At 44.6% G+C, this 26,713-nt stretch overlaps 1 protein-coding gene across 1 annotated transcript; it reads left to right on the top strand.

Annotated features, from left to right (window-relative positions):
* The first annotated feature begins 22,015 nt into the window (after positions 1-22,015).
* Positions 22,016-25,835, top strand: TMEM17 (transmembrane protein 17). The gene is made up of 4 exons (XM_042036746.1): positions 22,016-22,202; positions 24,352-24,455; positions 24,684-24,797; positions 25,182-25,835. Exons 1-4 carry the CDS (start codon positions 22,055-22,057, stop codon positions 25,470-25,472), a joined length of 657 nt encoding a protein of 218 aa, XP_041892680.1. The 5' UTR covers positions 22,016-22,054; the 3' UTR covers positions 25,473-25,835.
* Positions 25,836-26,713: the final 878 nt, after the last annotated feature.

The raw sequence follows: 26,713 nt of genomic DNA, 5'->3' as shown, positions 1-26,713 counted from the left end.
GGTATCTCCAAGATGAATATAGGGTTAAACTGTTTAGATAGATAGATAGATAGATCATACATACAGTCCATAGAGATATGAAAGATGAGAGTCATGGAATGGTAGATACAGAGCTATATTTTTGTATTTATGCAGACATATGTATGTGAAAGGATACATAAAATCATATTCATACACCCACTCAGTGCAACAGGGAAATACCTTGTGGCTCTTACAGAAACTGTTTCTTGACTTTTCAGTGGACACATCAGACAGTGTAATGTGTACTGCACTTAACCACAGCAATATATATATGTATAAATACATAAATTGATATAAATTCAGTCCAATAACAGAGGAAGACAGCTAATTTTCTTAACATCTGGAAAGGATGTCTTTCAGGACAGTCAAAGGGCCTGATTCCTGCATTTCTGTTCCCTCTATCTCCAGGGCTATTCCCATACTGCCAAAAGGAAAGGGAGCCTGGATGAGGGGTTTGGCCAAGCAGGGTTGCACTAAATGTTTAGTGGGATTTTCAAACATGCCAAAGCTGCTACCTTACGCTGACATTAACGGGAGTGAGGTGCTCAGGCGTGCTGGAAAGCCTCTGTAGCTACTTAAGTCTCACTTGTAACAGCATGGGACATGTGGCAGAGTGCCTGGAGTCAGAATCCCAGTGAATTTCAGTGGAACTGGGACACCCGGATCCAGGATGTTCCAGCACAGCATCAGCAAGCACTCACCGTGCTGCAGGACTGGAGCACGTGTCCCGGGTTGTATCCTTGCCCCAGCCTGGCTGGTCCCACTGAGCTCCCTTGAATCACAGAACCATGGAATGGTTTGGGTTGCAAGGACCTTAAAGCTCATCTAGTTCCAACCTCCTCCCACAGACACAGACACCTTCCACTCAGCCAGGTGGCTAAAGCCCCATTCCATCTGGCCTTGAATTGTTCCAGGGACGGGGCATCCACAGCTTCTCCGGGCAGCCTGTTCCAGTGCCTCCCCGCCCCCTGAGTAAGGAATTTCTCCCTAATATCTGACCAACTCCTGCCCTCTGCCAGTTTAAAGCCGTTCTCCCCTGTCCTATCACCTCATGCCCTTGCCAAAAGTCCTTCTCCAGCGCTCTTTCCCCAGCTGCCACGGCTGCTCCACAACAGCAGTACAAAGAACAGGGAACAATGAACACGCAACAAACCTTTGCTCTGCAAGATAAGCCCCAGATCCTGCACCATCGATCACAGAGCTGATGTCAGCAGCGTGCAGGGAAGCAGGTAAGGGATCAAGAGTGACTCAGGAGAGAAGACACCTCTAACTAAAAGCCTTAAGCAGTGCTGAGGGCATCTACTATAGTCTCCTCGTTATGTATGGGGCTTTAAATGCATCAAACACGTCTTGAACAAACACCACATCTGTCTTTAAAACAAAGAAGAGCTTTTCCTATGAGTAGAATAATGTTAACAGTCTGCTGCTTGGAATTATGTCTAGATAGGCACAACACACTGCCTCTTTCTGGCGCCTGCAAACAAGTTTCATAGTCCCAGAAACATTTCTGCGTGAGGTTCTCCTCAGTGCAGGGATGGGAGCAAGGCAAGCCAGTCTGTTGCAGCTTAGGATGCCACATTCCCACTGAATCCCAGTCCCACAATTCCTTAGTGAGTGCCATGCTTGTTTGACTGTGTACAGACCAGACGCTATAGAAAAATGTAAATATTTTTATGGCCTGGTTCGCTTAAAAGCCTGTCTAAGGGGAAAGGAATGCTGTGCACACACACAGCAGAACAAATTTAATGAAAGCCAGAACCCAGAGGTATTCTCTAACCCAGAGATGGAGTGCTTTGCATTGCTAAAGGGTGGTCATTTGGTACATCACAAAGACAGCGTGGAAGTTGAGATAACACAATTAATAATGAACTCTCCAACACAAAGCGCTGTCCATCACCACGACCTCACTCTCCTCATGGACAGAAGACAGAGCTATTCACTCATCTCCTCTTGCTTTTGAGAAGTGGGCAAAGTGCCCAGTTCTCTCTGTACTGCTGCAGAGTTTTGGTGGTGACAGAGCCAGGCTCCTTTGGAGGTGAGCAGGGGAAGGACAACGGGCAGTAACAACCAAAAAAACCACCCTTCATGAAATAAGGTCAACAAAAGTCCTGAGCTGAGGTCCCCAAGCTGTGACCACCAAGAGTTTCCAAGAACTGCAGGTTACACCTCTCCCAGCACAACCCTTAACAAAGACCCTTCCCAGCGGGAAGTGCAGCCCCCAGCTGAGAGCTACCAAGGTGGCAGAGGAATCACTGCTTGCTGTCAACACAGCAAGCTCTTGTGTCTCTCCAGCAGCAAGATCACAGGCAGCCAGCACCACCAACAGCTGACAAAAACATCCAAGGAAGCCCAGACCTGCCTCACCCTGCTCTCTCTTTAAAACGTGATGTTCACATCAACTCTGAAAGTTGGAACTTACTTACAACTTTATGTTGCACCTCCTTGTCTCTTCAGATGTTCCCACCACAGCTGGGCACAGCCTCTGGCGTGGGGAATCACCCATTCAACCCCCATGGATACATCTGGGAGCACTGGGATGCAGCTTCAGTGAGGCCAGAAAAGACACACAAGGCTTGCAAAGCTTTGGAAGAGAGCCCAGATGCAACACCAAATAAGAGGTAAGAGAGGTAAGCCCTGCACAAAGCTTGGCAGAATCCTAACGCCCTTAATTTCTTTAGATACATTTATTAATTATATCTTTTCAAATCATCAGTGCTTACGAAGTTCAAGTTTAACCCGGGGGAAAAAGAAAAGACTTAGGAGGATGGATTAAAGCCCATCTAAATATTAAAGCCATTTTTACAGTTAAACATTAAAACTATTTCAAATTGTTCCCTCAAATAGAAATACTAAAATTATGTTAAATGTAAGGCTATTTCTCCCCATTTAAACAAGTCCTTGGACTTGCCTGCATGCTTGAAAAAAAAAATCAAGTAGGCAGGGTTTAGGTGGGCCAGGATGAAAGCACAAACATCTTGAGGTCCATGACAGCTTAATTTAAATTGCGGAGTGCAGGGTCTCCAGCCACAGGGTGACAGCAGCCCAGCTGCTTTCTCAACCCCTCCAGCTGTCAGGAGACCTATCCCTAGGCTTTTGGTCCAAAAATGCCACTGGAGCAAATCCTCAGGACATTTTCCCTTTGACTCTAGGCCTCACAGTGATTTGTTGCTCCCTGACAAGCAGCCCCATCCTTTAAACCTCGGAGACAGCCCCTCTGACCCCTCCAGGTGCCCTGCTGCCTCCTCCCCTCGCCCCCACCCTGCTCCCCTCCACCCGGACACTGCCCTGCCTGAAAGCACGGGGGAAGCTGATCCTTTCCCCTTCACTTCCATCAGCAGCCTCTTTGCTCACCGAGCAGGGCTCTGAATGTTTTCTGGCTCCTGGGTGCTCCTGGGGGCCTCTTCCCGTGCCTCTGAATTAAGAAAGGCTTCCAAGAGCTGAATGCAGCTGCAGCCACCAGCCAGGCTCATGGTCCTGTTTGTGCCCAGCTTGGGGCTCTTCCCTTGGGACTCTTCTGTGGCCTCACTCCACTTTTCCTGCTCTTTCTGGCTTCACTTACAGCCACATGTGAACAATGCACCCTGTGTGCACGTTACCCACTTGGTGCACAGGCTTGTAAAACACTTTTAATATGCGGTTTACAAGGGTTCTGTTTTGGGCTGAAATTGTTCCCCTCAGCAGCTGAGCAAGGGTGAAGGGACTGGAGATGTTTATGAGGGCAAGGTGGGAGGTGACAGCGGGGTGGGAGGCTCTCAGGTCTCTGGCAGCTCCAGCATCTGGCACTGCAGCCCCAGAGAAGCGATAACAAAACAACAACATTCCCCCCTGAGCTGGCACTAGCCCCAGCAAAGCATCCCCACTTCCAGAAGTGACATATTTTGAGGATAAGAAATGTTCAGACTTGGTCAAAACCAGAAGTAACCTAAAGTCACTGGAGCATTTGAATCTATTTGTGACCTTTTCTTCCCCAGAAAATTGCAAAAAATACTACTAGAAACATAGAAGGAGTAAAGAATGGCATTTTGATTAAACCGAATCATATGGAAAAACAGAACCTGATGATTGTATAATAGAAATATATCCTAAAAGAGAATTCTCATGAAAAACAACGTTTGACTTTGAAGCACCAGGCAGCCCAGTTTGTGATAATTTTAGGTCCCTAAGTTCCAAGTGCTCGAGTAACTACATTAGACACAGTATCCAAAGTCCAGTTCCTTACTCAACATTAATAACATTAATAAAGTTTCAATTGGAAAAGGTAACATAAACTTCCTGTCCTAGAAAGGGCTACTACAGGCAATTAAAGCAGCAGGGGAAGGAGGCAGTACTGTACTCTGACCAGCAGATGCAGTGTTCAACTCTCCTTCACAGCAGTACACGTTCTGAAAGGGAAGGCTGCTATGCCTTGATTTTACAGACATATATTACAAGATGATGTAACCTCCACCTCAAGTGCTGACAAAACACACTTAAGGATTCTTTAAGGAGGTCTTGCTACAGTGGAAGCGCAGGGAAATGTTTCAGAGCTCCCCAGAAAGCTTAGCTGAGATGACTTCTTAACAGGTTGAAGTAATGTTTTTTCCCCCTTCAGAAACACCTGCTAGCAGCAGCTCGAGGATCCCATGCTGGATCCCTGGTTTGAGCTGCTTTGTACCACGATGCCATCAGAGCAATCCTCAGGCAGCAGCAGCAGCGCCGTGGCCCAAACCTGCCCTGCTCCAGGGAGTAGAGACTAGGTGCTGAGCCCACTCTGCTTCTGGGTGAGGCCTCAAATCACCTCTTGGGCTGTTTCTTTCATTAGGACAGCTTAGTGATTATGATCCCTCAGTGCATGAAGCCAACACCACCTCCCATTTCTTCCTGGAAATGCTGCATTTCTCAGCTGCACCTCTCCCTGCAGTGGATGCACTGATGGAAGGCTCCTCAAGACACGTTGGGAAGAAGAAACCTCATCCAACTGGTGGCCATATCCTTTGAGTTCTGAGGCTAGATAAGATTTGGGTGGAAGCTGTGATTCCAAGCTTGAAGTTGCATCAGACAGGGCACTCCCAGCACTGCAGATGTACTTTGGCTTGCCAAAGGTGTACAGAGAGGCTCCAGAAATATCTTGGAGGTCTCGGTGTTTTTTCTTTTTCATAAAGGTTTTCCTTTAGTTCAGCCATTTCATCTGTCTCTCACATGAACCTTCTGAAGCAACATTTTATTTTATTTTATTTTATTTTTATTTTATTTTATTTTATTTTAATTTCCCAATACTGGTTCCTGGAAACCACAAAGGGTGAGGGAGTCCGCAGCTTTCAAAAAAAAGAACATTTCTCTTGGCATTTTGATTACTAATACTGCCACTGCGTTCCATGTGCAAAAACAGGTTTCTGAGAATGTGAAGACTTTTAAATAAAACACTATGGTTCAGCAGACTTATATTTCCTAGCTACACTTGAAAAAAACCATGCAACCTTATTCCCCTGAAAATTACAGTAACACATTTTTTTTGGCATTTATTCTCCTCCTGCTTCTCTCTGCTCCACACCCAAATGTCAACATTAGAATTTACAACCTTTGCAAAACAAGTATTTCCAATGTTTTGCTGCTCCGTTAAATGAGCTTTTCAACCATGCATTGGCCATAGCCTAAATACACCCTGATGGCTTTACAAAAGGGATAGGGAAAAAACTTTCTTTCTCTCATCTCTACATAAATATTTTTGCCTAAAACTAGCCAACAGCTTGAATGAGAAATGATGGCACGTGAAGTGATGACAATAAGTGAAGTTCGTATCAATTAACCTTAGGAGCAGAGAGAGGGAAAGAGAGAGAGTGTGTGTGCATGTATTAGTGCCCAGGCAATGTTACAGTGAACAAGGTCGCTGCAGAAGTAAAGAGGCACCCACAGGTGTCCGAGGCAGGGTCATCTGGGCAAACACTATTTGCCCTCCCTGCACATTTACAATAGAGCCTCACATCCCAAATTGTGTGCCATTTTTCCCACACCAGATAATTCAAGGTTTAGCAGGGGTGGCTTAATGTTATCCAACATCTGGTCCTCATCACTGTTTGCTGGCTTGTGCCTGACATCCTGTTCATGGTTCCAGCACCTGGAATACAGAACGATTCAGTTCCCATGCAGCCCTGTGAGGTGCCCATCATAAGGATCCTGGCTGCTTCCAAACTCCAATGACTGTAACCGTGGAATTCCTCGGTGAACCAAAGGAATGGTACTACTTCTTATTTAGGAGGTGTGCAAGTGACCACAGAGATGGTCACAAGTGCCTTTTTATTTCAGTGCCTAACTTGGGATTTTTTGAGGCTGGCACTTCAGAGGTAACCACATCCAGCGCCTGTACCCTGTCTTGGCAGGGAGGGAGGGATCAGCCATGCCTTTGCCTGGTGGTGAGATGGCTGTTCCCTCTCAGGAGCTGACTATCGATGCCCCTCCGTGGTCACCTCAGCCTGGGCTCCACCCAGCTCCCTGCCTCCCCGGCAGCTTCCTGCCCTGCTAGCACAGCACATGGAGGAGGGACAGCGGGCTGCACTTGCACTCCAGGCTCTGCCCTGGCTGCCAGTTCATTAATGGATAAAATTCAGAATGATAATCCCAATCCACAAAGCCATTGCTCTGGGGTCAATTAGTTCTGCAGCTGCCTTGACCTGGACACCCCACAGCTAGGAAAACATTCGCCTGCCCCCGCCACAGATTTCCTGGGAGCAGGAGAATATGCTCCTTTGCCCTCAGACTTGACTTCAGCTGTACTGGATTGCCTTTAGAGAGCCTGGAAGAGCTGGCTCATCTCCAAACACTACTGAAATCAGGAGTCCAACTTCTTTTTCCCATGAATTTTGAGTCATGCCCCAACATGGCCCTTCATTTTCCCTTTGCCATAACGTCAAATTTCTTACTAAGGCATTTCAGGTAGGAGTTCAGCTGGGATGGAGCAGGCTGTGCTTCTCCTGGGCTGGCAGGAAACAACAGTCCCTAGACATTAACATCATGGACATGTCGACACGGGGAAACGTATGGCACCAATTAAGACAGTATCAACAATTATGCAGAACACAGTTGAGTGGATTAATTTGTTGCCTGGAGTAAAGGCTGCCAGTACGAAGCTGGCTGTCAAGAGACACACTTTCATCTTGCCTGCTGCCTGGTGCCAAATATTAAGAAGCCCATGTGCACTAAGGATGATCACTGGGTTTCTTTTTCCACCAGCACTCCTGGAGCAAGGAGGGCACAACCAATTAATGTCTCTACATGCTGACTTCTTTCTTCTTTGTAAGGAAAAAAAAATACCCAAAGCCAAACCCACACATTAAAAGAAGTCCCCAAATGATCATTATTCCCAAAACACTAAAGTACGAACTACAAAGTAACTGGGAAAGGATAGTTCTCTTCTTGCTCAGAAAGGTTTTCTTTTGCTGAGGGGCTGACGTGATAACTCATTTGTCAAACACACTTTTTCCCAGTTCTCTGAGCAGAGAGATGAAAAATGGTTAAATCATCTGTGTGACTTTTTTTCCAACTTGCTATTTTTACACTGACCAGAAGGATACTGACACCCTCTCTTTCTTCCCACCCGTTCTTTGCCAAGGAAAATGCAAGATTACCTCTAGCAAGTTGTGACTAAGTTCTCCTGCCTTGCCAAATACTGTAAGAACAAGCAGCTGATTTTCCCTAAAAACCTTATGTTTGCAACATGCTACATAGGTCTGTGGCTGTCAGAGTATTAAAAAGCAAAGAAAAAACAAGGACTTGTAAATAATCACTTACTGCATTAATAAGCAGCAGCATTTGAATTCCTGCTAAAGCTTTGTACCAGCTGTGCTTTGTCCCAAAATCCAATTAAAACAAAAAACCAACTGCTTATGCTGGTTCCTACAATATAAAGGATATTTAACTACTCTCCATAAGCTCTGCTGCTGCTTCCAGTGCATCTGCTCCCACATCAGGCTTCCATTTGTCCATATTTAGCCCTGTTAAACTACAGCATGCCTACCTGAGATATAAATTACCTTGAGGCTTGGAGTGATGCCATCCCGAGTAAGGAAACTATTCCTAACTCTGCACTCCTTAATTTAATGCAGGCAGAAGTCCCCTGCCCACTTATAACACAGCACATACTGACGACAGTTGTTGATGGAGAAATCCAGTTTTAATCCAACATTCCCAGTAAACACATTGTTCTCGGAGTAGCAGAGCCATGAAATCTGCTCTTTTTCACGAGGTTTATATCCTGTGTGCCTCAGTCCCCGAGACATTTATAGCATATTTGCAGCTTGGCAATATTCCCATCACAAAACCTTCCAGATCCTTCCTATTATCTACTTCCAACACCTCCACTGAACTCTAATGCATTTCAGGGTGCTTTGCCCCATTTTTCTAGCTTAGTGCTCATTTTTCTTCTTTTCAAGAGCTGTGTGTCCAGGGTTGTTTTCTTCAGGGATTTGCATAGCTCCAACATTCTCCAAACAAAAAGATAAAATCTCAAAAAGGCACTTCCTGAAAAGTTATTTCTGCAGCCAGTAATCCTCTGCCTGCTGCCAGGCACACCATCTTGCTTGGGAATACCAGCCTGGATCTGTGCTGGATGGGCGACACCCCCCTTCCATGGAGAGGAAAGAGGCAGTTCTCAAAGCACAGGGGGGAAAGGCTCCCCCTTGGATGTTTTCCCCCTGGACAGAAGCTCTGCCTGGCACACAGCAGCTCTTCATATCCATGGGGTTCCCCCCAAGCACACAGATGCCTCCTGCCCTCCAGCACTGCTCGCAAGGTGCTCTGCCCCAAGGCTCCATCTTATCTGCTGTTTCCAGGCGCTTCTGACACAGCCTAAGGGGCAGGGAGGGCCAGCAGTAACGCCAAGGAGAACCGAGGAAGGTCAAAGCAGGACAGGATAAATTGTATCCATTCAGACGTGCCAAAATCTGATTTTTTCCTCAATAAACTTCTAAACATCTACATCATTAAGAATTTTGATGAGGAGGGAAAAATGTATTCCCTCGTCTTTTTCCTCCTGCTAGCAACTTAAATAAAAACATTTCCTTCTAAACATCTTTTCACTATCACCTTTTTGCCTTTTCTACCATATTTTTTTCTCTTTTATTATTTTGAGCTCTCACAACGTGAAATGTTTTCAGAAATGCCAAGCTAATAAAACATCCAGAAAACAATAAAAAATATGAGAGAGGAAAACAATGGCAAGACTTTGTTTAGCCTTTTAGATTAAGTAGCACAAGAAAAGGAGGAGAAAAATAGTGAACTTAAAATCCCAAAATATCTACACATCACCTCCGTTTAAAAAAACTCCTAAGTTTTTACGTGGAAAAGTACTTCTGAACACATGGAGATGGGCATGTTCTGAAAGGTAAGTCAGGTTTCAGTGAAGCCTCATTTTTCTGCAGGGGAGTTAAAAAAAGGACAGCTCATTACAATGAAGGTTTAGTCATCAGCATCACATGATCAGTGATTAAGAGGAGCATGATTCCATGTAGACTGCTTCCTCATCAAGTCAGGGTAAAGGGGGGCTTCAGGTGGCCTTGGATGATGGGAGAAGATGCAGGACAGAGCACGCTCTAAGGGCAAGGGCAATTTTAGCAGCAAGGGCACTGCTAATATGGTCATGAACTCATCCTCCCACAAGGAAGAAGAGGGTAGAGCCCACATGAAGCCCATGGGGCCTTCTGCGTGCGTGGAAATAAGAGATAGCAAAACAATCTGATCCAGCCTGCTTTTAAGGAAATGACTCGGCCATTCAAACATACTGAAATATTAAACGTTGTTTATGTGTTGAAGGACTTGAAAATTAAAATTTGTGAACTTTCCAGTTCACAAGGACGGGAAAGTACGAGCTCAAAAACAAAGTCAATCCTCCTGTGAAGCTCCTTATGGGCACCTCCTGAGACATTTCATCCTGATCTGCACCTGCAGCTCCCATATCCAGAGGGAAGCCAGCTCTCCATACCCAAGTCTTCCCGAGCAGCGAGCACACAGCAGCGAGTCCGGGCTGGATCCCGAGCACAGCTCCCTCTACATCCTCCCCCTCAGGGAGCACTCACAGCCTCAGACTGCACTTCACAAGCCAAAATCTGCAAATCCATGGCGCTCTCTAGTGTTTTGGTTCTGCTCAGGAGAAACACGAGCATCCCAAGGCACCGACATCCTTCCAGAGAGCGTGGTACAAACATCCAGGCAGAGGGATGCCCAAGGCCTGCTGTTCGTTCATGAGTTTACCAATGCTCAGGTTTGTTCGGGTTGGACTGCACCTTCTGGGGGATGCTGCTCCAGCTGCCCGACTGTGGCCCCCACCTGCAGTGCCTCCAGGGCAGGCATCTAAGCAAAACCAGAATTTTAAGCCACATTCCTGATGGACAGAGCAATTTCAGGAAAGTTTCTGATTCCAAGATTAGGTCCCTGCAGACTCTATGCATGATCCTGTCAGCTCCCAAACTGGCCACTGGTGATGTGTAACACAGGTGGTCCCTTCGGGGTGCAAACTCAGCGGGAAAACGCGCATGGAGGAGCTGTCCCACACACGGCTCCAGGGAGGGCTGTGGCAGTGGGACAGGGGCAGGCACGGGGCAGGCTGAGGTCCTGTGGGTGCCCTTAGCCACGATGAACAGCAGCCTCCATAGAAACACCAGCCCTTCCCTAACGTCCCACCTCTCCCCATCAGCGCTTCACCCCGGCAGGAGACAAGGAGCACAAAGCACATTTCTAGCTATTGAAGGCAAGCGCAATCCAAAAATGCAAGTGCTCTGTTTTGCTGTTAAACAGCTTGCTGGTCCCTTTGTTAATGGTTTCCTACTCTGATACCATGCCTCTCTTTCTCCTGTGCTTTCTGAGGCTGACAATTCACGACAGAAATACAGCACATCCCACAGACTCACAGCCTCAGGTCCAACTATGTCTGCCAAGTGACAAGATCGATGTGGCAATTTGCTGCAGAACATACGAGATTCCGTCTTCTCTCCCTCTTTCTCTCTCTCTCTCCTCTAATATACATTTCAAATTAAATCAGCATCCAAAGGGAGGAGATTCCTCTAGTGCCCAGGAGAACATATTTTCTCCGAGCTCACAACGCTGGCTGGTGATGGGGGGAATACGCTCGCACCGTGTAATTGATTTGATGTGTGCCATGTTTCAGTGGGATAAACAGCACCCCCTGGACTCCTGGTACTCCAGCATCTCCAGCCTAAGCTCCTTGTTACTGGCATGTTGGGAGTCCAGTGAAGACACTGAGTAGTTCTGACATGGAGATAAATGCTCTTATCTTCAGCTCCCAACGTTGCTTCTTTGAATAAGCACTCTTGACAGTTTTCACTGTTCAAGCTGCTCTTCAGCAAGGGACAGCAATAGGAGGAAGCCTTTTTAACCCACCTTTTTTCAGCAGACTTCTCTGCTGGGAGAGTGAGCCAGGCTTGCCATCAAGCCCGAGGACTTTCAGTGGGACACACCATCACAATTCATAGGGAATAAATTCGGGCCCCCTCCAGGCAACACATTTAAGCACCTGAATAAACACTCATTTTAGGCTTATCTGTTGCTTATCTGTTGCTTTGTGGGTTTAGCAAGTCCCAGAGAGACATTCATCTGCAGAACCTCGGATGCAACTGCAAGACACCAGCAAAACTGTGCATTCAAACTGTGCTGTACCACCAAGAAACCTTCTTATTTTACAGCCAGAATGTGAGAACATAAATTTTAAAGTACCTTTTAGGGGGTTTGGTGCCAGAACCAGAAGAAAAGTCCCTCAAGTCCCTCAGCCCTTGCTGTAGCACACTATCCCTCAGCTCAGCCTGTGATGCCAGAACATGGGAGTGAAAATACTGCTTTGTGCTTCTCTCTCCTCTTGCTGCAAGGCTGACTACAGACCACAGACCTGATCATTAAGCCACAACTCAGCTGGAGCTCAGGAAAAGCCCCACTGATTTAAATGGATTTAGGATTTTGCTCTCTGCTTCTCTATACAGGATTAAATAAATATTCTCCTGCTAGAAAAGTGCCACACAGGTCTGCCCGAGTTCAATGGGATCTTTAAAGTAAAGACATGGAGAAGTTGCAATAATTTCTAATGGTGTGCCAGAGGGTGAGTTGTAGGGCCAAAACAATATTTCAGGCACTGTAAATCCAGTTCATCTGTCTTTAATAGATGGAACGGACTTTGACACAAAAAATGAAATGCATATAATAAAGAAAAAAGTCCAGGACAATAAATTGCCAGAAGAAATTTAAAAAAAAAAAGCCTGAAGTGTATCAGAAGGGAGATGTCTAGAGAAACAGTAGGTCTCTGACAGACCAAGCAAGCAGAGGAAGCAATCAAGTAGGGAGGTTACAACCAAGCCAAACAATGTCTTTGCAGTCAGTATTCACACTGGAGTATGATTGGGGTTAGAAAAAGGCACCAGAAAAATAGCTATTGTGTAGGTCCCTGTCTATGCTGAGACACTACCTGACATGCAGGAATAAAGTAATAAGAGCAGCACTGGAAAAAATCAAGATGTCCTCTGGAATTGAATCAGCCAGACTGACAGCAGCTTTCTAAATGCACTGGCCAACAAAGCAAGTGAGCTCCTGACAAGAATATGGAATTCATCTTCATACAGCTGTTACTGCAGAGGGATCCAACAAGGCCAAGGTCATTGTGGGACGAGCCTAACAATTCTAAAATGCCCAGCCTAAGAAAAACATCTGAGAAAAGTCACAGAGCTTGAAATGAAAACCCCTCAGGCCAACTGCAGTTGCAATTTTTTTCTTTTAAGTCAGTGAAGTTACTCTGAATTCGTAGTGGAGGAATCCAGTTTTGATACTGGCCAGAGCACTCTGCAAGAGTCTTTGAACTCTGGCAATGAAACATTCACCTGCACAAATCAACAAGCCTCCATCTGTACCCAGTCCCTAGGCTGGTAAGAGCGAGGAGCTGCAGAGCTGTCTAAAACAAACAGTATTTTTGAATAATCTGCTAAAATTATCAGAGAGGAAATAAACTGTATTTTATTGGACTGCATTGAAAAGCCACCTAGGCTGTGTGTGCACTTATATTTCAGGATGAAGTTTTCAATTCATCCCCTCTTTACCACACCAAATGCCAATCACAAAGCAATCCTGTGTGTGGAAGACACAGGACGCACACTAACCACTAAACTATATTGCCACAACAAGAGTGAGCACCCTGTGGATCCACGGGGCACATTGACTATTAGTGTCTGAAGTGATGAAGAATAGACAGAAATAGTAACCACAGCTGGTTATCAAAGGCTCATTCAGGCTCCAGCTGTACAAATTACAACCTCTTACTGAGGAAGCTCAGTGATATATTCAAAAAACAAAATGAGAAGCATGTTACAGATAACAATTGAAAGAAACCAGCCAAATACCTGATTCCCACCAACCAAACTTCTCCTGCTCTCAGCAGGATTGAAATTTTAGCTTAGAACAAACAATTGCTCCTAATTTGGCTTTGACAGGGACATGTTAAGGCGCCTTCTGAAAGATAACTGGAAAAAGACATTGATATCTTGCAGATGTTAGATAGATACGTTTCAGTCTTGACTTTAAGACACATCCTAGTATGTCACAAACTCTCAACTGTACAAGCTATCTGAGAAACTGTGTTTCTATCAATTTAATAGCTACAGAGACATTTCAGAAGGTGGGAACATGCTGAAAAGCCAGCTCTTTTCAATGCATCTCTATTTGGGAGCCTCAAAGCAGCTGGATCACTTGCCATTTTTCATATGCTGGGGCAGTATTTGTCTGTGGAGTATTGCAGTTTCCAGAAACTGGTATGAGAAATTAATCAGCCCAAATATCAGCCAACATTTACAAATCAAATAGCATTTAAATCTGATGAAAGTCATGACTGAAAATTCAGGGGCAGTTAGAACAGGATTTTTAAACTACAATTTCTCTGAAGTATTTGAGACTAGAAAGACACTTACACATAGGCAAAAAGGGACAAAATCCAGGTTAAAGAAATCTGATGAAAAATTCTACCTCAACTAAAGTCTACATCTCAACATCTTCTTAGTGTCAAAGCAATATGAGCTGAGGCTCAAAGGGAGCAGGCTGAATGAAGCCTTTGCTGCCTCCCAGACTCTTGTGATCATTATCCTTTCTGCAGCATTCCCACATGAAAAGCTATTTTTCAGCCGAGACTCAGCAGAGCTCTTAAGCACGTGCTGAACCCAGTCAAATCAAGACTGGACAAGAAACAAACTCTCAATCCATTAGGCCTTATAAAGCTCACTGCAGGAGTGCCTAGTGAAGTCATGTGGCTTGCTTCACGTGCAATGTTAAAGATCTTCTTTATCCAAAAAACCCCAAACCATACCTTTAATCCACTTCAGCAAAGTGCCTCATGCTCTCAGGACCCTGACTGCACACAGGACGGAAAATAGGGCTACACTGGTTGGCTACTCTTAGCAGAAACAAGCCAGCCCCAAGGAATTACAGCTTTTTACCCATTGCACTGAAAACTGATGAACCTTCTCTCACAGATAATCTGGCATTCTGAAGCTTGGTTTAACTTGGCACTGGTCCTTCTCTCTGCTTTGAAAGGCACACAGAAAAAAAAATTGCTCTAAGATATTTACCAGTGAAGTTCACTGTGGAATAGTAAAGAAACATTGAGATCAGAATGGAAATAACAGAAGAACAGGTTTTGCAGTTGACCGACTCCACCCTTTGCCAGAATGAGATTTTGGGACATGATGGCTGGAATAAAGTGCTGTCAGTCCAGGCTCTGAGGCCACCAGAACCCACTCCTGGCACAAGGCAGTTTTAAGACAGCTTTGTGCACCTCTAATCTAATTTCACACTGGGGCAATTCATGAGCTCCTCTATGCTATGTCTGCTGCCAAGAGATGCTCCTGCAAGCAAGGGACCTCACTGACAAGAAGGGACTGTCCAGAAATTTTTTTCAGTGGCTCTTACACTAGGATTCCTTGAGGCAAAGCTGAATGCCATGGAAATACTAGCAACTTTAAGATTAATTTGCAAACTCAAGCAGCTAACCCAGATGTGATGTTAAAGGCTCTCCATGTCTGACAAGTGAGATTTTATTATAAACAGTCTTTGTGAGGACTGCTTGAATTCACCTCCAGGGTTCTTTGGTCTCACACTTATGTAAAAAAAAAAATCATTTCCCTTATATTATAACACTCTGAAATCCACTTTCAGCACAGGAGCAAATACTGACTTATGCTGTCTCAAGTAGGTGCCTGCCTTTTTATAAATAAATTCACCTGCAGTGACTATAAAGCAGTAACAAGGCTCCCGGGGAATGCTATATATGCACGTGACACATGCTAGTGCGTTTTAGGAAAGTGATACAGATTTTGGAGATTAGAGGATAATAAAATGAAGAGAAATAACTCCTCATCTGAGTCTTCAAAGGAAAAGACTAAAATGTGGATAGACTCCAGCTTTATAGCAATTCCCTCCCATTCTGCATTTGGCATCAGGTTCTTTCTGATTTCTTTACTCAGGCATATTTTCCCTCAGGGGAAATTCATTACAGTTAGAACACTGCCCATGATTTCATAATACGTATTTATGGAGTTAATCAGACTCGCGTCTCTCAAGGCATCTGTTGCTCTGCTTTGGTAAATTCCTAATTATCCCTGCAGGACAGCAGTGTCAATCCTGAGCCTTCCTACAGTGGGTTGCCATGTTTCATATTCAAGGAAAGGAGATGTTCTTTAGGTGTGATCAACACAGGCTGCCTGGTACCGCGGTGGGCAATTTGTAGTGTACAACAGAACTCTCCTGGTGTATTCATCTCCTGAATCTTTTCCTGTGTCTGCCTGCTAGATTTCCTCTCAAGGAACGCAGGGGAGCCTTACTGTCATAAACATCCAGCATTGGTCCACCTTCCATTTTAATTACTTCTTACTGGCTATGGTGGCAAAGTATGTAATTGGTCACACTGTAACACAAAGCTGCAACTGAAGGTTTTAGCCCTCGTCTTCCCTCTCCACTAAACTGCTGCAACTCAGTAATGCCACCGAGGCAAAAATCGGGCTCAAACTGAGCTAATTCAAACTAAAGAAGTAAGAAATCACAGCACAGTAGGACTTCTCGGCAGACTCCAGTTTTTCCCACAGGTATCTCTGGTTGTCCTTCCAACATGTATAAACCTGCCTCTTGATGTGGATGCTACAGTTTAGAAACAACACTTTGCCTGCACAGTGAGCTCAGCGCATTTCTAATTAGAGCTGCTGCACCAGCTTCATGTGTTTTAAAATACTGTTGTAATAAATCCTGCAGCTGCAGATTCAATATTTCATAAAGGCAGAGTTTGAGGGGGAAATTTCCTCTTAATTGAGTTCTGTAATAAGGCATTTCAGGGAGAAAGAGGACAAGGGTGCAATCTGGATTTGATCCTTCAGTCCTGTCCTCCACTATGAATGGGAACAATTCAGCATGCAGGAAAGGAATTCCTTGATTTTAAGCAACATCTTTATAGTAAGAATTCCTCTAGACTTTCTCCAGTCTTAAGCACCACCTTATAGACTCTGGTTGCACGAGGAATCCCATTTCAGAAGACAAATAGAAATTTTACATTTCAAAGACAGCAGGCTGGGGAGCTCAAAATTATCATTTGTACGATGACAGTAACTATAACAGCTGAGACTAAGGTGCAATGGCACAAGTAGCCAGCATGTACCCACAAATAAGAAGGCCCTGCCTTAAACAATTGAAAATGTAATGAAAAAAAGAATTAAGCACTCTTTGGAGCTTCTGAGAGTCACCACACTCTTTCTGCTTACTACTTGATGAGAACTTGAGCCAAGTTAGTTTTGTCTGGCAACACAGCAAAGAGCCTAAAGCCAAGAGATTATGGAATAAAAGTAAATAGGGAGCCAAACCCACACCACAACAGGGCCATATTGTAGGTTGCAGTAGTGTTGCACCAACATCCCCAAAAGCATAACCCACATTGTTGGAAGCTAAAGACCAGAACTCTGGTGGTTCTTAGGCAGTGAGACCTGTGGGATTCCCAGTCATTCTCACAATCTCTGTCTCTCACAAGGATGAGGCGTTGGCCTGGGTGAGAAGAACAGACAAAGGAAACACAGTGGTGCTGACCTGAGAACACAACACCCTCACATTCATATTTACCTTTGCACTCAGCAAAGCTTCAAAGCAGAGAGAGAGATTGTTCTTGTTTAGAAATCCAAATTCAGACATCCAAATGCATATTAAAGAATCCAAATATCTAACCTCAATTTTGGGTGCTGCTGCCACTCCCATTTAAATTCTGCAGAAGCTGTGGCATACTCACACTGTTAGGCATTTATGTAACTGTCCAAATAGGAATTTAAAGACTAAAAATAAAAACCTTAACCCTGAGATCAGTCTGTTAACTAAACAACAGTCCTCTCTGCCTTGTGGTTTCTTTTTTCCTAAATGATCAAATTATGGGTGTTATCCTCTATCACTCACTCAGGGTTTGGGCTCGGGCTAATTGCAAAGGATGTACAAGGCAGCTGTCACAGGGACCTGTCAGCAGTGTGCAACAGCAGAATCAATCCTGCCTTTGCACAGCTGATGCATGCCACCTTGGAGGTACATTTTTAAATACTGTGCCATCTTGGGATTCTGCAATAAAAAGAGAAAGCACTGGAACTGCCAGGGTCCACGTCCCAGGAAATCTTTGCAAGAGTTACACAGACTGCAGGTGAAGCATCTGGCATGCTACCCAGGGAACACAAACAGCCTTACCATCTGGAGAAGCTCAGACCCACAAAACATCATCTGGGAGAGCTTAGATCTCTATAAAAGTAAAGAGTCACATTTTAAAACTTCCATACACCTTGATTTAGCAAAACAACAAGACTCGATCAGTAATCAGTAGAGAACGACAGACACATTCAGCAAGCACATTGCTCCTTCCCACAAACAGCCTTCTGGGGGAGCCTACCAGGAGAGAAGAGGTGAAGCCTCTTTAATTAGTTTGGATTGTACAAATAATATTTAGACAGTTAAAATTATGCATGAAAGATCAGCTTGCCTATCTATGCAAAGATGAGACCAAGGCTGAAGCCCCATCAAGGATCTTTAGTAAGAAACTGGCTCAAAGTCCATTCACTCTCAGTAACCTTCTCATGTACCACAAAAATCTTGAATACTTTTGCAACACAAACAGTAAAACTTGTTTAATAGCCATGCCAGCTTTCAGACTTTCCCAGCATGCTTGACAAAACTACGAATCAACAAAATAAAACAAGCCAGGGAGTGGCTCTAACTAAATGCCAATTACAGCAAGAAGAAATTCAATCTGCAGGAGCAAGTAACAGCCCTTTCTTCTCCTTCTTCTTCTTCTTCTTTCTTTTTATTTTTTTTTTCCTGCTGTCTTTATGCTTAAGACTAAAATAGCCAAGATATATTTAATGCAGGGAATCCCTGCAGTGATATGTACTTGAGAATACTTGACACAAGGGCCTGGGCTAAGTCTCATCAGCAACAATAATTGTTTACCAGACACAAATATCCCAGAGGTGTGAAATTAAAACCTGTACAAGTGACACACAGAAAAGATTGTCCTGGGGGATCACAAGGCAGAAGCACAGCTGTGAAATTACTCTGGCAGACACTGACACAGCTTTCAATCACACACATTAGAGTCTTCGTGGCATCTGTAATTTGTTAAAACTCCCAATCTGCCCCTTCATTCTGAGGACATGGGGAGGAAGCAAGCCTGTACTCTGCCTGCCTGCACATACCTTGGCTCAGCAGCACTTTTCACATGTTTTCCAGCATTCCTGCTAGAACACCAGGCAGGTATCAAGGAGCAAGCAAGGAAGGGAGTCATTTCTGTTGCTCACATAAGGGGACAGCAGCACAGGCATGCCAGAGAAAATAGCTTTTGTGACATTCCACACCAACACTTCCAGAAATACAGCAATTGTGCTTCAGGTGCAAAGGTAAACCACTGGAACCATTTAAATGAACTCTGCATTTCTGAAATGCCAATTGTGCAAAACTGCTGATATTTCATTTCCACAGATATACTGCATCTGGTGTTTATGGCTTTGTGTTGTTGCCAGAGAGCCCCAGGAGCTTTGGTCTGGGAGCCAGGCCAGTGTCTACCAAGTTAGTTGGACTGCTGTGGATACATAAAGATCCAATATTTCTCTGATTTAAAGCTTGCAGGCAGATTTTTCAGAGACTTTTGTTTTATTTATAGCTAGCATGTGTGGAGAGAAATAAAGCAGTCATTTAAAATGCTGGGCCACTATGAGCCTATTTCTTCCAGTTTCATATTTCAGTACCTTATTTTGAAGCACAGAGAACTGGAAGTCTGGTTATTTCTACGTAAACATCCATTTGTGAATTAGACAGAGATTCAGCAAGGGAAGGCCTCTCCATTAAGAAAGGAAAAGGCCAGATAGAGTTTTGTCACCAAAGCTGGAAACGTGACACTATTTATACAGATGGTCACTGTCTCTGTTACAGCCATGTAACAGTTAAGTGCTTTTCCTTCTCCCACTCCTTATGGCACAGATTCTTGTCCTTCTGTTACAGAAAGCTCTGACGTGTCAATGGAGATGCCCCAGGTATTCTGATCCTTCAAGTTTTAAGGTTTTCTTCCACTTGAAGGGATGCTCTCCATCCCTCCCTAGAGAAAATCAAAATAATTCTGATCATTAAATTGCTAAAAGATAAAAATTTAAAAATAGGAGGCTGCAGTCTAACAAAAATCAAACAGAATTAGTAAAAACAAAGAGTTTCTCTTCAGGGAATATTTTAAGGCGCAGACAAAAATATTAAACAAAAGTGTGCACAACTTTGTTTTGTGGGGACATGCAGGATGCTCGGCCATCTGCTGAAAATGGAAGGCTGCCAAATATCACAGAGTCACACCTTGAGTCTGGAAGCTGAGCCTACGTGGCAAATCCATACATTTCTTGTGGTGTCTGCATGCCATCAGCCTTTCCTTTACCTTTTAGTTTTACACTTTGCTGGCTGCTAAGCTGGACTGCTTCAGTTTTTACAAGGGCAGAGCCCAATTCTGCAAAACAGCATTGGCTGCTGCAGAGCTGCTGGCAGGACACCTGGCTTTATGCTTGAAGGTTTTCAGAATTGGGGAACGTTAGACAAGCAGTGCTTGGAAGATTGGGGTCCCCACTCAAAGCCACTGGCATCAGGAAAAGGCATAACATGTAGTTCAGGAAAAATTCTTCCATCTTTCATTCAGAAAAAGTAATCAAAAGGAAAAATCCTTTAAGGCTGAACTTTTACAGGCCACCAACTTATACCATGAAAAAAACCTTGAAATTTCCACGAATATCTGACTTAATCAAAACTCTGCCATACTTTTAATTCATATAAACCTGTTTCTTGTGTCTAAGTAGTTGAGAGTATAGGATGAGAGTTTCTGTAACTTGAAGAGTGGTTAACCAGGTCAGGACCAAGGCAACAATAGTAAAACAATACTTCTGGCCATCTCATTGAAAATCTTGCACAGATTCCTCACCTTGCCTCTGTCTATAGCAGAGAACTTTATGATGATACTGGCTAAACAGTGCAAAAGTCACCATTACAGTTGTTGAGCCCGAAAGGAAATAATTTCCAGCACCTACTGGCAACTGGCAAAATAACAGGTACAGACTGCACTTCTTAAAGTTCAGAAACCCATCCAACATTAATGCTGGTTTTCATACGGTTTCCTCAAATATAAGAATGATCCTTAAACTCTTGTATAATTTCAGTTATTTTTTAATGCAGATTCCTGCTGGCATACCCACATTTGGAGAAGTCCTTAGGAAAGTATCCGTTGTCAATACTACACCATTCATCAGCTCAAAAGCCAAATGGATTTCTCATAACTCCTGCTTGTTTAGCCATCTTTCTCTGTAGTCCTCCCAGTGGGATAGAATGAAATTAAATTTAAACTAGGATTTAAATTATTTAGTTGGAGATAATTGAGTTTGGGAAGTCGTACTGGAGCACGATCACCCTGGGAAGCAGCTGAACATGATTTGAGGTGGGGGAGCAGAAGAAGTGAGCTGGCATGCCTGGCCGAGTGAAGGCGTCCCTGCCCATGGCAGGGGGTTTGGAACACTGTGGTCTTTAAGTTCCCTTCCCACCCAAACCATTCTAAAATTCTATGTCACATTAGGAACAGAAAATTTCTCACAGTAAAATGCGCAAGCTGCTCTCTTTCAACCTGGTTGTGCAGGAAATAATTTCCCGCATGCCTAAGAACGGCATCTTTTTTTTCTTTCTCGGAAGGAATCAGGCCCTAAGGGGACTGAAAAGCCTAGTGAGCAAGCCACCTCATTTCTAGGGGGCCTACATTTTCCAAATAAAAGAAGCACAAGAAGAAGTTGGGTTTACATTATCAACTTATTGTGATTCCATGAGACCTCTAATAAGGGACAAAGCTGACTTGGCTAGAATGGCCGTGTTGGTCTCATGACAGCTTTTAACTTCAGAGTACCACACACAGGTTTCCTTGAGGAAAAGGTATCTTCTGGCTCAGTTACACCTGCAGCTCTCGTGAAACGAGTCATTCACATCCACTTTAAGTCGCGACACAGAATGTTCACCCTTCCTTCACTCCCCCCTCTCTCTCCCGCCGTCATCGAGGACGAGCATTTCCCCGGATTTATCCAGAGGGAAGCAGAGCGGTTCTACAGCAGCTTTCCTCGGGCCAACATTCCGGTTACCGTCTCAGAAAACCCACACCCTGCCCTCGCAGAGCAGAAGAAAAAAAGATCCCCTCTGACTGATCCGCAAAGCAGCAAAGCGATGCCCGACCTGAGGGGAGACGCTGGCACCCGCACCCCGAGCCCCAGGCCGCTGCCGCGGGCAGCGCTCACGGGCGGGGCCGGGCTCGCTGCCGAGCGGGCTGCATTCCCCCAGTGCCGCGCCCGGGTGGGCTCGGGGTCCATCCCCGGGGCGGAGGCTCCGCTCCCCCCGCCCCAAACCCGGGATCGCTCCCGCCCCAAAGCCGAGCTCGCTCCCGCTCCGCTCCAGCCGCTCTCCCGAGCCGGGCCCCACGGCGCGTGCGCGGCCCTGCCGCGGCCCGGGCGCGATGGCGCGGCCCGAGGGACCCGCGACGCTGCCCGAGCCCCTGCGGCGGCGGCTCGTCTCCTTCAGCAGCTCCGTGTTCAGCGACAGCCGCCACTCCGCGCTCGGCGACGTGCCCCGCGCCCCGCCGGGGTTCCCGGGCTACCGCGCAGGTACCGCGCGGGCCGCGGCCTCGGGCCGGGCAGGCGGCGGGGCTGGGCCCGGAGCCCCCCTGTGAGCCGGGACCCGCCGCTCGCAGGAGCTGCTTTCGCTGTCGGCTTCCTCTTTATTGACCCTGCCTGTCGTGGTGACCGATAGCTGCGCCCATCGCATCGCCAGTGGAACTCGCGGGCCAACACGCGCCCTTTTCAAACCCCCGGCGCCAGAGTAGCCATGGAAATGCACAACTGTGCATTCTGCTACGCAGAAAGGCTGGGCTCATTTAAACCGATAAATCCGTTCTAAGCCGATCAAATTAATCAAAAAGCCGTTCTTATTTCAAGACAGGAGTACCCTCTTTCTTTGTGTAGTAACGCTGCTGACACTAGTTCTTCATTTCAATTATCAAACATTTCACAAATAGCTTCTCTCTTTAAGCTTTTTTCCTTCCACTTTCTCTTCAGAGAATACCCCTATGTTAATATCCAATCCACTGAAACCAATTGCAAATTATTGGACATCGGGATTTCAAAAATTAAGTTTTACACATATATATCTTGGTGAGTTGCTGTAGCAACTGGCCATTGCAATACTGTCTGGCTTTTCCATTAATTTTAGCAGTCACAGAAAATAAGCATTAATTTAATTCAGGGATAGAAAAATGAATTAGAATTGGCTTATATTGCTTAAACATTCATCCAAACACAGTCTTAGAACTTGCACAGAATTTATAAATAGCAATGCCATGTCAAGGAAACCTCTAACATACCTAAACATTGTTATCACAATTGAAATTAGAATTCTTGGCTTCTCTGTTTTTACGTAACATGGCCATGAACCTTTACATTTTTATCCAATACATATGGGACAGAAATGTAGTTACTTATAACTGGATGGTTGTGGGTTTTTTTGAAAGAAAGCAGTGTTTTGGAATTTTATCTTGGTGACTGCTCAAGTTGTCTTGGTGTTGAAGAGATTCCTGCGTTAGACAGCTGGGACACTTTTAGGTAGATGGTGAAACTGCTTTTGAGGTACCTATAGATTTTAATTCCTTTGCAGATGTAAGAAAGTGTCGATGCTTAAAAATGGGATTACTAGATAGATAGATAGATAGTCTTGCACCTTCTATTTCAGTATAGCAAATCTCTCCCCCTCACAACACCCAGGTGTGTCCCAGTTCTGTTCCCAAATCCTCCCCCCTTCCCACTTACTTCTAGTGGTTACCATGGCTCCCTCGGCACCTGGCATAAAGACGTGTGAAACAGACTGTACCAGGCTGCGTGGAATGCCAGACCGAGGTGGAACAGAGGTGTGAGAGTGGTTGAAGGATCTCAAAAGAGAAGGCAGTGTCAGAAGAGAGGTGGTTCTGAGGCTGGAGGTGAGGCAGTGTGACTGTTTAGAGGAGCTTCCAGTCAGACACCACCAACGTGACAGGCAGAGGCACAGGACTTGAATGCAAACCAGCAGATGACAGTGAGTGCTTTCTAAACTTGCTCAGGTAGTAACTGAGTGAAGATGTGCCTAGAGACACAAACCAAAATGGATGCAATATCAGTTTACTAGAATATGGCATATAAAAATGAATGATTCCCTTTTAAATTTTTTCTAAGTCTGACCTTGTTGGTCTATTTTAAATTTGTAAATATAGAATTTACTGCCCACGTTGGAGTTTGAGACTTGCTGTTCTCTGCGTTGCATTGAGTGAATGCATTTTGTTCTCTACAGACTTAAAAGGCTGAGCGTTAGTTTGACACATATTTGAAATGATCTCTTAAGAATCTGACAAATTACTGGTTTCCATCCAAGTTTCTGTTTAAGTAAAAGGTTGAAAATGAAGAGTGGTCCATGCAAGCCTGCTCTCTAGCAGCTCTCTTGAGCTAAGCCTCAGAGGTGGTGGAATAAGCTAAAAGCCACCAAGGTAATCAACAATTGGACACTCAAGTTGAATATATGACTAAGTGATAAAAATGTTCTGTCCCAGGAACCAAAAGGTGCCTTAGATTCCAGGAAATGATGTAACTCCAGATAGGGTGTGGAAATAAAAATATTTTTCTTAACATTTAATTTGAGTGGGAAGAGTGTTATTGCCCTGCATGAAGCTAAGATGGAGCAGTATCCTTCTGTCATATTTACAGCAGGAGTGATGAAATCTTCTTTCTACAGATTGTGAAATCCTTTCCAGTTTGCCACTGCAGATGTCCCTCTATTTCAACGTTTATTTCTTCCCGTTTTGGTGGCTCATCACAGTTGCCATCCTCTACCTGAAGGTGAGAATGAAGGAAAGTGCTGGTTTGTAAATGTATATTACATCAAACACCTAGTATGGGGCACAGCTCACTGGAGTTAGAGGTTGTTAAATTGATTTGGGAATTCCTGGGAACTGGAGGTTTAGGGGTATTTGAATGCCACTACTGTCAGCTGACAATAGCACAAGAGTATCTTCAATTAATCACAGACTGCATGGCAGAAACTTCTACTCTCTTCTTCCCCTCCAGTATCCAGTCTTATCAGATTATTACAAGTTCATCCTGGTCACCATCATGATCCTGGTCTCTCTGACAGAGCTCATTCGACTCTACCTGGGATACGTGGGCAATCTCCTGGAGAAAGTACGTTACCAGATGTACATAATTTCTGCAAGAATTTCTGCTTTTGGGAGTTTAGCTGGCAGACATTTTATTTAAGAGATTTAAGCTGGGGAGGTGGTTATTTCTCTTCATCTTCTATTCCCTTGGCATCAGCTTCCACTTAATTCTCTGAATTCCAAGTAGTTTTCCCTCAGAAGAGAGCCTTCACTCCCTCAAACTGTTTTGTCAGAAAATACAAGTATGCTTAAAAACACTGGATATGAAAATATGAAGCCACCTCACTTTGCCTTCCCACATTATGTGCTGGCTTTTGAGAATTTAAAACAAAGTGGCTTTCCTTCACAAGATTTTGGATTTTTCATCCCAGCCGTCGGGTTTTTAATTGGTGATGTCTCCCTGTTACAGGTGCCTGAGCTGGCTGGGTTTTGGCTCCTGACTCTCCTCCCGCAGTTGCCTATAATTCTCTTCTTGCTGTTCAATGAAGGCCTGAAAATCCACTCTCTGGAGCGAGCCGTCCACATCATCTTTGCCGCCTTCCTCTCCTTCCAAGTGGTCGCGGCCTTTTTCACGCTGAGAAGGATGGTGAACACGCTGGCCGCTCGCTTCCGCCGCACCGAGTTCCACCGCCTGGAGGAGCAGCGCCCCGGGCCCAGCGCTGCCGGCCCGGCCGCAGGGAGCAGCTCCCGGGGCTGGTAGGGGCCCCGTGCCGGTGCAGATCGCGCCCCGAGGGCCTGACAAGGTGACAGAGCCCGGCCCAATGTTGCCGCAGTTCTGTTTCCGTTTTGTTGGGTCATTCTTTGCCTTCTTGCCTCAGAGGTATTAAAAAAACAGATCTTGCTCAAGAGCCGACATTAAACCTCAGAGGTTGGAGCTCCTCTCTGCAAGGAAAATCAAAGCCAATTCCATGACTGACTTGAGTGGACTATTTGTGGACTGTTACTGAGTAGGTTTGGAGACTTTTATGTAATTCAAAGTTGTGGCATTTTTAAAAAACCAGAAGCCTTTTTCCTTACTGTTTGCAGGAAATTCTTTTGTTTACAATAAATCTTTTCTACGCTTTTTTGTGTTGGTACCAGTTTTGCCTGTATTCCAGATGTGTTGCACATATTTAATGTCTGATACCTCAGTTAAGGAAAAAACAAACCCAACCCAAAATCAAACTCAAAACAAAAACCCCAAGAGATCTTGAGGCTCAAAAAGAAGTTAGTGAACAAAGATTACACTTTCAGAGATGGTCTTCCAGGTAATTCCAGCACTTAGAAATTCCTTACTACTATACTAGGGATGTAATTTCAAAGGTATTTGTTCCACAAAACTCTTACAGTCATCTCCTTTGGCTTAGTTACAGTTTTAACTATCAATTCAGAGTGGTGCAATTTTCCCAGATAGTAACAAAATTTTAGCCATTTAAAAAAAAGGTTTTATGTCACTGAAAGGCAGAACCTGTTTTTCCCAGGTCAAGGCATATACCAAGATTCTCTCATTCCTGTTATGTGTATTAAATTCTAGACTATCTTCTGCAGTTCTGGTAATGGCTGAAAGTTCACTTTTTCTGCCAAGGGGTGATAGAGATTAAACATTTAAATAAATTTTTCATCTAAATCCTTTGAGTCCTTTAAGCAGGGCAAGAATTGTCAGTTTTGAGAGCTGGCATCCAAACTGCTCAGAGGATTGGAAGTAAGATGAGTCTAACATGAAAAAGGCACATTATGCTTAAAGTTGTTGAATATTTAAAGCTTATAGAACCCAAGTTTGAAAAGGCACTAGCTTTTGTTTTTACCAAAATGGTAAAAATGCTTTTACCAACATTTTCCTTTCAATCAATCCATGAGTGAATGGGACAATTAATTACACTAAGTTTCCTTCCTCATTTCATTATCGTAAAAGCATGTGTTATCAGAGCATATACCCCTTTGTTTTTAAGCAAACTACCATCT

This window comes from Corvus kubaryi, unplaced genomic scaffold, assembly GCF_017639235.1.
Source record: "Corvus kubaryi isolate FWS band 111438036 unplaced genomic scaffold, C.kubaryi_AGA036_p1.0 37386, whole genome shotgun sequence".
In the NCBI taxonomy this organism is placed as follows: Eukaryota; Metazoa; Chordata; class Aves; order Passeriformes; family Corvidae; genus Corvus; species Corvus kubaryi.
Note: the sequence above shows the minus strand (reverse complement) of the source record. Positions and strands in the feature narration are given on the sequence as shown.